General features: G+C 40.8%; 1 protein-coding gene across 3 annotated transcripts in view; it reads right to left on the bottom strand.

The window, feature by feature from the left end:
* Positions 1 to 5,261: 5,261 nt before the first annotated feature.
* LOC145391493 (UTP--glucose-1-phosphate uridylyltransferase-like) overlaps positions 5,262 to 13,606 on the bottom strand; it is a 66,966-nt gene continuing 58,621 nt past the window's right edge. For all 3 annotated transcript variants that reach the window (XM_080266108.1, XM_080266109.1, XM_080266110.1), the window contains exons 10-12: positions 12,856 to 13,028; positions 10,295 to 10,393; positions 5,262 to 9,182 (exon numbers count right to left, since the gene is read on the bottom strand). In XM_080266108.1, coding sequence (XP_080122234.1) covers positions 9,075 to 9,182; positions 10,295 to 10,393; positions 12,856 to 13,028 — 380 coding nt within the window. In that variant the 3' untranslated portion in view covers positions 5,262 to 9,074. The remainder of the gene's footprint in view (positions 9,183 to 10,294; positions 10,394 to 12,855; positions 13,029 to 13,606) is intronic.

Here is a 13,606-nt window from a genome sequence, read left to right as displayed (position 1 = left end):
GCCTGTAGGGCGTGGATCCCTGGACTTGGGAGAGGCCCTTGCCACCACTCCTCGATCTGCAACTCCTTTGGGGGACTGCATCTGTGAAGAGAGAGAGAGAGAGAGAGAGAGAGAGAGAGAGACATCCCACTCAGCCTCCAGAGGGGTGGTGGGCTGAACCAGGGACTTCCTCCAGAGAAGTAGTCTCAGGGGCTGTGGATGAAGGGCGTACAGTGGCCGTCCCTTACCCGCTGTGTACAGTGGCTGTCACCGCAATTCCCCCGAGCCCTTACGACAACAACCGAAGTGTGTACAGTGGCCGTCACTTCCTGCCCAGGGCATACGTTGGCCGTCATCACAGGGCTGTTCCCTAAGGAGGAGGCAGACAAAGGGCATACAGTGGCCGTCCCTTCCCTGATGCGTACAGTGGCTGTCACCGCGGTTCTGCCTCTGCCTGGTTTAACAGCCGACGTGCGTACAGTGGCCGTCACCGCAGGGCCGGTTCCACGGGTGGCTGCAGCCAATGTGCGCACAGTGGATGTCACGTCCTGCCCAGTGCATACAGTGACCGTCACCGTGGGACTGCAGGGGGTAACAACTGAAGGGTGTACAGTGGCTGTCCCTTCCCCGGGGCATACAGTGGGTGTCACTACAGTGCTGCCTGGGACTGTGCAGAGACTAGTCCCACCCCGATCCTGGCGAGGGCTGGCCTGGCTGAGATGTAGTTGGCCGGGACTGCTTTCCTGTTGGTGGTTGTGTTGAAAGGAAGAGGGGCGCAGGGCTGTGGGACACCTAGGCCCATCTCACTCAGGCTTGAAGCTCTCTCTACACGCCTCCCCGTGGTCTCCTTCTGGGTGACCATGGGTCCTTCCTGGGGTCGGTGTTTTGACACCCCTCCCTGGGTTTCCCGTGGGGGTGGGCATCTCAGAAATATCTACAAGAGAGTGTGAATAGAAAAGAGGACATGGAGAGAAAGACTGGAGATAAATGGGCCCCCTTTAGTCACCTCATGGGGAAGAACCTTCCCACCCCTCCCAGGAGGGCAGTAATTTTATAGAATTAGCAACAAGATATATTTCTTACTTGTGAAATATAATGCCATCGCTCTTTGATGAATTCCTGTACCCATTATTGCATCCATAGGCTGCATAGTGGACCATGGCACTATATTTTCCGGAATCATCGGCAGCTTAATAAAACCCACCGAGCAGCTCCGTACAAAAACCGCGGGCATCAGGCATGGTGTAACATGGCTGCCATTGCACCAGCGCCGCCCTGGCAGCGGCTACATAAATTATGCGATGCTGCCCATGAGAAAGCCTCTCCATACTATAGAGCTCAGTGGGCGCCATCTAGCGACAACTTTAGTAAAAGTGCTTAATTAAAGCCTACTGAGACATAAAAGTGCTCCCATATATGCTTATGATGACATGTATAGCCTAATCCGAATTTGCTGGCAGGTGACACCCATGGTGGTGCCATCTAGCAACAACTTCAGTAAAAGTTTTTATTATTTGAGCTGATACTCAGTTTAACCTGAGACAAACGTGGTCCCATATAAGGTTACTTAACATGGCTAGATACCTTTTACAGCAAACTGTTTGAAACAAGAGCCTCACAGAAAGTGCCTGAGGAATTCTGCTCATTTTTTCCTGAATGCCGATCAAAAAAAAATTATTTGGATGGTGTCCTGCGTTGTAAATATTTGTTCAAAAAGTACTTCCTAGTGAAATGATATTATCTCATACCCCTTCGCATACTATCTGTTAACTGAGCAACCTTTAGCCATTTTTCCTCCTCTGTCTGGACCAAACTCACTTCCTTTCTTTCCTGTCAACCTCCCCCCCCTTTTTTTTTTTTTTTTTCCCATGAACTTGCTTTGTCAGATTTTCATTTCCTCCATTTTGCCAACCAGTAACATATAATACACATTCTTTTTCCAACTGCTGTCCATTCAGCCGGTGTGACGTCACATAACCATGACAACCACTGTGCTGGTCCTATCACATCAACATCCACACCATTGTGCTCCTTTGGTTCCTTATTTGTTGGTCTGTCTCTCTATGCAACTCTACATGCTCCTTTCAAATAACTAATTTCCACTGCTCTCTCTTAACTTGAGTCCTTCCAACAAGGTCCAAGCTTTGCTCCCATAGGTTAGAGTGGATATCATAATACTATTGTGCAGCAAGTATTACTTCCGAGTTCACTTCCCAATTTCTCATCACTGACTTGAATGAACCAGCAACCTTTCTTCCCTGTGATACCTTTCAAGTACTTCATCCTCCAAGCTTCCATCCCTACTCATCATACTACCCATGTACTGTACTTGAATGAACTCACATTTTTCATTTCCTCTCTATTCAGCCTCACTGTGCATCAAGTGATTCCATTTCTCTCCATCAAGTGATTCCATTTCTCTCGAAGAATACAGTTTTAGACTTCCCGACATTCACCTTTAGATTCTGTTTCTTACCTACTTTCCCAAACAAACTCACGAAGCCTTGCAGTTCCCCTTCATCTTCACTTAACAATACAGCATCATCTGCAAACGACAGAACAAGAAGCTTCCAAACACTGTCCTCTCATTGGGACCACTCTGACATCCTCTGTCCTACCTTGTGTCTCTTTTATAACTCCAACCACACACAAATTGAACAATCATGGAGCCACGACACATTCTTTTCTCAATCCAGCATTCAGATAGATAAATTCACTCAATTCCCATCCACGCACACACTTCAGCCCTAGTACCCTCATACACCTTGCGCATGGCATTAGCTTCCCATTTACTCCATATATTTTATTGTATTTTCCACATTCCTTGTCTATCCACTCTGTCATATTCTTTTTCCAAAACCACGAAGGCAGCATACAACTTCCTTCCTTTCTCTAGAAACTTTTCCACTAAACACCTTATGATGAATATCTGATATACACAACCTTTCCGCTTCTGAAACCCCTTCTCCAGATAATTCCTCCGTTATTTCCCTAATTCTGTCAAGAAGTATCCTACCATATACTTTTACTATAATACTAAGAAGACGTATGCCGCTATGATTACCATACGCTTCTTTTCCCCTCCCTTTTCCTTTGTACAGGGAAAAAATCATACCTAACTTCCAATCGTCAAGGGCTTTACCTTCCTCCCAGGCCAATCTGCACATCTTCCATATCCATTCTACTACTAGCTATCTCTCCCCCATGCGTCAGTATTTCACCACACACTCCATCAATTCCTGAGGTTTTCCTCATATTGACTTACTTTATTGCTTCCACTACTTCCATCCTCCAGATCTCCTCCTCCCTTTTTATCTCCCTCCTTCTCTTAGCCATTCCCCAGTCACTTATAACAGTGTTACTTTCGTACTCTATGTTTAACAATTCCTTAAAGTGTTCTCTCCATCTGCTCATTTTTTCTCCATCTTCACCAGTAATCTCCCAGTTTTAGCTTTTACTCCCCTCATACCTTCTTATCACCCTGTCTTACTCTCTTAACCTCCTTCCAGAACATTTTTTTCTTCCATTCCCTCCACTTAACACTTAAATTCCTTCCAGACTTCCCATTCTCTCTCTTCATACTTTCTCCTAGTAATCTTTTCCCCTCTCTCCTCTTCTGTAGACAAAACTCTCTATCCCAACTCTCAATTTCCTCCATGCCTCTGCCTCCCATCCACTTACTATAATGCTTTCTTCTTTTGCACCACAGCTTGTTCCTCCATGCCTCTGTGTCTCATCCACTCACAATATGCATTCTTCTTTTGCACCACAGCTTGTCCCTCCATGCCTCCACCTTCCATCCACCTACTATACGCTTTCTTCTTTTGTATCACAGCTTGTCTCACCTCTTCACTCCACCATGCTGTTCCTTTAACCCCTTTTCATCTTATCTTCACCCCACACACGACCTCACATGCAGCACAGATTTCTTCTGTGAATACCTTACATGCACCTTCCACCTCCCCCAACTGCTTCAAATCATATCAACCCAATCGCTCCTCCACTTCTTGCTTATATTCTGCCTTTTTTTTCATCCTGCAATATTTCTACCCTTTTGTATGGACTGCTTCCTCCTGCCCTTTTCTCCTTCTATTCATCTACCACATTTGCACCGTGACTCTCGCCACTACTAAGTGGTGGTCTGAGAGTCTACATTCTCATCCTCAGTATGCTCTTGCATCCAGCACATACCTTCTCATTCTCTCACCCACACATACAGAATCAATCATTGCCTTCTGTTCATCCAGCTCACTACTCATCCGTCTCATCACTTGCCATGTATACCTGAGGAACATTTCATGCCAATCCCCTCCTTGCACAAATGTCCACCAGAGCACTAACATTCTCATCCACTTCTGCAGGCACATCCCACTCACCAACTACTCCATCCACCTTCGCATTTCCTACTTTTTCATTCGTATCTCCAATTAAAAACTCTCACACACCTCTTAAACTTTTCCATGCATGCTTCCACATTTGCCCAGAACTCTTCTTTCACTCTGCTGGCACTGCCTTCTGTCAGTGCACATACACAAACAATTGCCCATGATTGTATTCCTACTTTCAACCATACCCACACAATCCAAGAATCAACTGACTCATACTCTCTTCTATTTTCCTTCCATCTCTTGCACACAACAATACATAAACTCTCCTTTGCCTTCTAATTCTCACCTACTCCCACACATATACCCAATCCATACACCCACTCTCGCCTCTTCATTTGGTCTGTCAATCTACATACAAATATGTCCACTTTTGCATTCAGAAACACATAGACAACCTCTCTCTCTTTCACCTCATCATTTGCACCTCTCACATTCCATGCTGCCATCCTCATCGTGTCCTTTGTCCAGACGTTGGTCATCACCTTGTAGGTCTGTGCGGGTGAAGTAATTTATTTGTCTTTTTAGCTTGTTCTTTTCTGGGGAAGGACACTAACCCTCCACCAACTCACTCGTTGACACGAAGGGAACACGTATGGGTTGGTTACACAGTTACCACCCAGCATATTAAATTATTTCCTGACTTATAGGATATCATTTGGCTTCACTCAATGTTGAGTCACCCTGGAACAGCCCTACACAAAGTGAGTGGATGATGGGTGCCCCCATCCACCACAAACTTTTTTGTCACTAGTATTATATTCTCATCTCTTGGTACAACTCAACATTCAAGATGGAGAGATGGAAATTTAGGCCAAGTTAGAGTAAAAAGAGTATAGTTATAAAATCTAGTCTTAATTAATATATATGAGTACATAATGAGTGCAAAACAATCTCTTCACTGTCAATACCTTTAATCAGCTACTTGCATATTTCAGTACTTCTTTACAAAAGTACACTCATTCTAAACTAAACAGCCTCACTATTACTCTCACAAACAAAATGCACTGTTCAAAGAATACTTTTCATAAAATTTTTAGTCAAGCACATACACTGTATAAAAAATTACAATATATCAAACTTATTGCTTTCAATAAATCTTACTATCCATTATGAGATTACTGCACTGTGGTACATAGTGTATGAGGCACAATTAGCTTAAAGGTTTGCCAGTCAGTCATTCACAATTACTGATAACACAAATTTTACATAAGCAATACAGTATGCCTTCCCAGTTTGTAATTTTCTATTGCACACTTTTTTATAATCATCTTCATCATCTAATTTTGTGTTGCCCTACAAGGAGCATAGGAGCCTGGGAGCTAGGCAAGTTGGTCCTGATATTTTAGATGAGAGTGACCAGCCTCACTCATCCCAGAGTGCCATTACGTGAGCAATAAACCCCAACCACCTCTTGGATATAAACTTACACAGGCTCAATCCGATTGGAGTGCCCTAATTACCCATTAAACCACCAGGTGCCATAAGTTGGTTATATGGTTACCACCCAGCAGAGTAAATGGTTTCCTGGCATACAGGAAACCATTATCACTCAGTGCACAGTCACCCACAAACAGATGGAAGAGGAAAGAATGAAGGAATGAAAGACAGAAGAGGAAGGAAGGAAAGAAGAAAGAGACAAAAGGGCAGTCACCTGAGAGCAGCATTACACAAAGTGAGTGGATTGTAAGCAACCCCACCTACCACTAACTTTTTTTATAATATACAGTAAATCAGGGTTGGAAAAAAATCACAGAATACAAAAAAATAAAATAAAAAAATTGATTTCTTTTTATTTATTTATTTATTTTTTTATTTATTATTTTTTTTAAATCAGATTTTTAAAAAATCTGTGATTTTTTCCCCAACCCTGTTTGCGCCTTTTGGAATTCTGTCAAAAGAGTACCATACTGGGTCTTTTTCCTCCCACCTGCTGCAGTGCATCCTTTAAGCATGATTATATATCGCTGTCCAAATAAACAGACTTACTATGCTCCTCATGGGGCAACGTAGGATTGGATGATGAATGATGATGAATAAAATTGAAAATAATAATGTGAATGGGAAGTGGGAGTAAGGTAGTGAACCACAGGCTAGCACTTCTTGGTATGGGGGAGGTTACTCACACTGTCAGAAACTGAAGAAAGTTGCCAACTTGTCTTTTATATTTTGTCAAATTAGGATCATAATCATTAGACTGAATCATGTTACTGTGTATTCAAAGAAGAGCTTAGTTCATATGTTAACAGTGAATATAATCACATTTATTGTTATTATCAAAGAGCCTTTCCTCTGTTTCTTAATATTTGCCTTGTAACAAAAGGCAATCACTGGTGCCTGACGTGATCAAGATCAGTACAGGAAGAATACAGGCCAAGCAGACTTCATGCATCTGTACAATACACATCCATCATATTCTCTGTCTTCTTCATTTTTACTCTATTTATATAAAAAAAAATGCTTTGATTTAAATCATGATTTTTTCACTCTGATTTAAAATGATTTAAATCACAAGATTTAGATCATATGATTTAAATCATAACAACCCGGATATCAATGCTAATTAATCATGAGGTTACAAAAGAGATGAGAACTGAGAAGACAGTGTGCATAAAATGGTATACATGGGATACAGATCATTCAATTCTTGTTTGCCCTATATAACAGAAGCACAGAAGCCTGAGGCTAGACAACTCAGTCCTCACATACATGCCTTACCTTCCCCTGAGTAGCACTATGTGAGCAATAAACTCCAACTACCCCTCAGATGGAAACCCTTACAGTCTTCATCGAGTTGGAGTGCCTTAATCCACTAGACCATCTGGCATCATTTGACTATATGGAATTACTGTGATACAGGAAAACATTTAGCTTGTCAGTGTAGAGTAACATGAAATTTTGTTTAACTGAAAGTTATCCAAGAAATCAAAGGGCAAAGGAGCCCTGTGTTATTTCACATGGATGAAGGTATTCATTTCATTTTGTTCTGAAGGGCTGTACATGCTTGCATTTAGGTTAATTATTCCCTGATTTTTTTCATCATACTCAGTACATACAAAATAGCTGTTTAAGGATTAAACACCAAATTGTACTTTAAGTAATTTGAATATCTAAGTTTTGATTGACGATTATGCGAGAGAACAAATGTGATTCATCATGTTACATACAATAAAAAACTGTTTAACAGTCAAAACAGAATATCTACTCCAGTATTTATTTTAGTTATAACAAGATCAACAATTTTATACTTAGTCCATCCATCCATCCATCCATCCACCCACCCATCACTTACTTTAGCATTTTAACTTATATTACCCATCTCATTTTGAAGAATAAGACTGTTGCCTATCCCAGTACTCCCATTCTTCCCACTTCAATACAACACAATACTGGTAGTTAGCGAGTAGCATTAAGCAAATTTTCTAGCAAAATTAGAACATATAAAATTCCTACACAAAGTTGACATGGAAGCACATTAAAATGTAATTATAAAACAAGAATATTCCAACAAAGCATACAGCAGAGTTTTGTCATGTGGCAAATGTCCTGAGCATTTATACTATGGCTTACCTTTGCTGAAAAGCAACTGCATATGATAAGACCGAGATTAACCCCCTCACGCACGATGATGCAACACAAGTCAAAATGGTGTTAGGCTGAAGAGGAACTGATGACACACTATGATGCACTTGTCAGTGTTGGTCTGAAGGGATGCTGATTTGGTAATTTTTGACAAAAATATTCACCAACAATTAAATTTTAGCACGATGTGCATCAATCTTTGTTGCATCATAGGGGAGGATGTCTACTTCAAGGACAACACTCTCAAACAGTGAGCTTTCTCTTGGCTTTCAGTGGGGGAAGAGGTGCGTGTGCGCAATTTTTAGCGATTTACTCGAAAACTCTTGGTCGTATCAAAATTCTAAAGACACCAAGTGAAAATTTGTGAAATTCTACATGTAGACATATACTTGGCTCTTGCATGGTGCTGCCAAAATACTGCGGTAGGGTGTTGAGAACTTATTTTCACTGTGGAAACATATTATTCTCACTGCATTTTGGTACTTTCACTGTACATTTATTCACCAGTTTTGTGTTTTTATTAGCTTATCATATAGCATAAACATCAACGAAAATGATGGTATATAATCTATATCAATATAACCAATTTCTGGGGCAAATAAAAGCCATGGGAATGTTTTCCTTTGTGTGTGAGTCCAGGCTGCCCTCGCAGCATTTTCTCTTATCATGTCACACACATGTACAGAAAACTTTAGGTGCATGAAGGGGTTAAGAAAAAATATATTATGTGCATCAAGTAGGCATAGTGGATCACTAATATTATCTATGAGTAGTTAATTCTACAGGGGAAAATAAAAATAAGTAACAGAACTATAACATGGCAGTGCACTCAACCTGGTAACAAACATTGGCACATGGGATGTAACTAAAAAGAATACAATTTAAATAGATAAAATATAAGCCATCACAAACTCAAAAATTAAATTATATGCAGCATTAATCATAAAATCTAATCAAGTATTGATTTTTTGTTTTGTGCTGAATATGGTACAGTACAGTACAGAATTTGGAATACTGTAATACCAAAAGGCTGGAGGAAACTAGTCAACAAAAAATAAAATTCATTTGCACAAACTCCCCCACACAACAACAACAACAACAATTAACTAACAACAACTACAGGCTGGGTTAGTGGTCTAGGATACGCAGATTTCCTGATACAATTTTGTTTTCCAAGATGGCTCCTGGTGGGATGTCAATTCTGTCTCCATGGTTGGCTATGATGATCACTGTCCCCTGCAAGTGAAGGAAAATGTGTATGAATGGCAGCAACTGTGAGAGAGTGATCAAGAGAACCTGGGACAAGGTGGAAAAAAGAAAAACATGGGGTAAGTAAAATTCAGGGTTAGAGGTTAAAAAAAAAAAAAAAAAAAAAAAAAAACAGAGGAGATAATGGATTGTATGAAAAGAAATCCTGGCTCTAAAATGTAAACAACAGTATCTATACATTTTTTTACAATACTGTAATTCCATATAAACGCACCACAAATGCCCATATCAACACTGGGTAGTAACCATATAACCAAATACAGTAATGGGGTAACGTGGAGACTACTATGATAGCCATTTACTACAGTCGTGATGAACAAGTCTGAAGGTGTAATTATCGTATCCTGGCAACCAACCAGTCAACAGAGCATCTGACTTCATATCATATTATACACGAATCATAATTTTATACACAAATATACACGAATATTATTAAACAAGAACATATACATGAATCACGGGTATCATATTATACACGAAATCGGACGCAATGTTGATTGGTAGGTTGCCAAGGCACAATAAGTGATGAGAAATAGGGAGGTGAGTATGGAAGTTAAGAAGTCACTGCATGATAGTATTGTGATCCCTACCCTGACGTATGGAAGCGAGGCATGGACCTTGCAAGAGGGGAATAAGTCAAGAGTGAGAGCAGTGGAAATGAGTTACTTGAGAGGAGCATGTGGAGTGACGTGGAGGGACAGGTTGATGAATGACGAAGTGAAGGAATGCTGTGGGGTGGATGTGGATGTGGTTGAGAAGATTAGGAGAAATACACTGAGGTGGTTTGGACATGTGAAGAGAATGGAGAATGAAAGACTGACTAAGAGGGTGTATGTAGGTGAGGTGGAGGGAGGGAGAGGTAGACCAAGGATGAGGTGGAGAGATGGAGTTGAGAGGTATATGAGGGAGGGGGGGGGGGATGAGTTGGACGGAGGGTAGTCAAATGGTGGGTGACAAAGCGACTTGGAGGCGTTTTGTCTGCGACCACCCTTTGCGGGATTAGGGCGTTGGGCTATAGATAGATCAAAATAAAGGAACTAGTATCCACATAAGTGAAGCCTCTAATATCTAATACATACCCTGAGGCTGACTCCCTTGCCAAATGTGACATCTCCAGACACAGTAAGGTGGTCCAGCTCCAGCATATCCGGGATGGAGGCAAATCGACGAAGGAATTCCTGGGCAGAATAAAAATGTGAGTGAATACTGTACCTGACAACATACAATAACCCTTCCAACCACATACAATGACTTTAACTGTGATATAATATTAGCATGCATGCAAACACCATTGTCAACTGGCCAACATATATGATGTCACTCACCCTATCCCACAATGACCATAACCATGTAAGTAATGACTTTATAAAACACTAAAACCATATGTACTAGTTGTAATCCTAACTGAAACTACATATGCCATGGGTCAGTAGGGGTGAGAGAGAGTGCATGATCCAAATGTAGTGATCATGGGAGAGTACCACCATGCTTGATGGTTCCAGCACACAGTTTACAGGGATATAATCCTTGTGCTGAAGAAATTACATGGGAAAACAAAGTATGAACACAGAGCCATATTGTGCAAGCCATCATACTATCTCATCACTGCATACTTGATAATCATGGAGGGGGTATTATCAAGCAAAAGCAAACCCTTCGTTTACATGAATTTCATGTCCGTGAATTCTGAAAATTATATATATACTGTATATATAATATATATATATATATATATATACCCATACAATTATATGCACAAAAATTCAAAATGTACAGCATAAAAAAATGTACAGATGGACAGAAATAATGAAAATCAGCAACTCTGTGCCTTTCAGTGTTATTAGCTCTTAGAGACTTAGACTGTGAGGGTGGTTGCAATGGTTCTTCCAGAAGACACAATTTTTTTTTATTTTTCACAATGATTCCTGCCTAACTCTTCATTATGCATGACAAATGGGTCACACGGGTCTTCCCCACTCCCATCCCAGCCTGAAAGTGTTGCATTACTCAGTCACCCACTAGCCACCACTGTGTTTGGATGTTGCCCTGTTTCTCTCAACTATCCCCCCATAACCCTTCCCATCTGGGCTGGAACCACGCCAAACCACACAAGTGGGACCACTTACCATCCAGTGACACTTGATGGTAACTCCAAACAGGAGGAGGCAAAAATGAGGAGACAATGTACTAAAACTGGAGCACATGAGACTATGTGTACTGAGTGAAAGGTCTGTCTTTTGTATGGTAGAGTGCTTCTGTGCTCACCGCAACTCCAAATGCTTCTAACAGTAAAAAAATATTGTAAATATGTGTTACTATCCTGGTTCATTATGTAAGAAAATAAAAGAATTAATGAAACTGTGAGTATGGAGACAATGGTGAGTGACAGTGCAGTGGCCAGTGGGCTACATAAAAGTGAAAGTGACACTATGAGCAAACATCAGAGCATATTACAGCTCTGAATGCTCTGGAAAATGATAAGTATAAATACCCTGTTTCAGTATGTAAGACAATAAATAATTATGTAATAGCGCATAAGAACACGATAGTGAGCCACAGTGCAGTCCACTACACACTAACAAAAGTGAAAGTGAAGCTCACTATGAAGTTACTCTGGATTACACCAAAGATAAGTAGTTACAGAGACAGAAAATTACCTTACAAGTGCATAATTAGTAATAAATGGTAGAAAAATAGGTAAATATTTGACCATTTTTGGTGAAGTTGCGTTACGGTACTTTTTTCCTCATGTGGCAACTTTGCATAAAAGTTACTTCAGTACTGGATAACCTAAATAGTGTGGAAAGATATTTAAGGTGGCAAATCAGATGAAGAGGGAAAACAGGGATAGGACAGACAAGCCACATTGCATCTGATACGTGTGACTCGTGTGAGACGGTGGGACAGACTCCAGTATGCTTTGTTTACATTTTTGCTGACCATTGGCAGCATTTGAGGAACATGTGTGATAGGGCCTGTGCCTGGTTCCAGCAAACCAGGAATGCGTTCCATCAGCAAATCACGATTTCAGGGCCCGTGTGATACCCCCTTCAGCAGGGGCCAGTCTTTGTTAGAAGAACTTTTCTAGTCGGAGATATGAGCGCCTGGGAAGTAGGTATTCCACTGCCCTTGTGTATGTATGCCAGGAAGGAAGTTTGAGCTGGTTATTAAATGCCAGACAAAATGAATAGGAACACTGTGGATCTTCATTAGGATGCTCTTAAAAAAGATTCTGAAACGTACATCCTGGTGGAAACCTATTTCCACAGGCCACGTACAAATCACGGCTCTTGCATCATCCACTGTGCATTGTCTAGTCCAATTTCTGCAAAATTCTGGGGCAGTTTCTCATATAGCTGCCAAACAAGGTGGAGTTTCAGCACCTCTCTTCTTGACTTTAGGCAATGATGAGATAGTATCTTGACAGACAATTATTATTTTTAAACACATGCACACGCACACACACACACGCACACACATACAAATTGTTTGAGGCAGTCAACAGAACCATAGCTGCAATTTCTTAGGTATCAAATGAATAAATAAATAAATAAAATATTAAATATTGCCAGTATGGTATAAGCAAACAGATTTATGGTCTCTTTATACAGTATTTAGAGACCACTGCACATAAACAAACCTTGACCCTGCCAAAGTGGTTTGGACCAAGTTTGACAAGTGGAGTTGTGTCAAACATGCGGAGGGGTGACATGACAAGGGAACCCTGCTGGAGACGATACAAGTTGCTCATGACGAGAAGGAGGTCATCTGTCTTCTTCACTGGTAAAAACCTTGATCGTGGCACATTGATACCTTTAAGGGTGGAAATTATGTTTGAAAATACAGAAAAGCTGATAGCATTAATATATAAAGATAATGCCATGTTCTTTTCAGATGCCATGATCTCTCTAGGGAATTTCCTAACAGGAAACTGCAGTTATCTGACAGACTCATCTCAAGTTCATTTTGTATTTGTAGTCTTCTCTAACTTTTTCAGACCCTTAACTTATTCTTTCCTACTCTCTAACTACAGTAGTATGCATAGCTTCACTTTCTTCATCCACCTCTTCCAATGGAAAGAAAATGACATGGAACATAATGTGTCTTTCTTTCCTTCATTCTTACCCCTTCTGCCTAAAGGTGACTTTACACTCCCTCTTTCATCTTTCCTTCCTTCATTCTTTCCTCTTTCTTTTGCCTATGGGTGACTCTACACTGAGTGACAAGCCAAATGGTTTCCTGTACACCAGGAAACCATTTACTACACTGGGTGGTAACCATATAACCAAATTATGGCGTCTGGTGGTTTAGTGAGTAATAACGGAGCTCCAATTGGATTGAGCCGGTTCAGGTTTATATCCAAGGGGTGGTTAGGGTTTATTGCTCATGTA

The sequence above is a fragment of the Coenobita brevimanus genome, chromosome 18 (genome assembly GCF_032717465.1).
Source record: "Coenobita brevimanus isolate Jiangsu-jjx chromosome 18, ASM3271746v2, whole genome shotgun sequence".
NCBI classification, from domain to species: Eukaryota; Metazoa; Arthropoda; class Malacostraca; order Decapoda; family Coenobitidae; genus Coenobita; species Coenobita brevimanus.
Note: the sequence above shows the minus strand (reverse complement) of the source record. Positions and strands in the feature narration are given on the sequence as shown.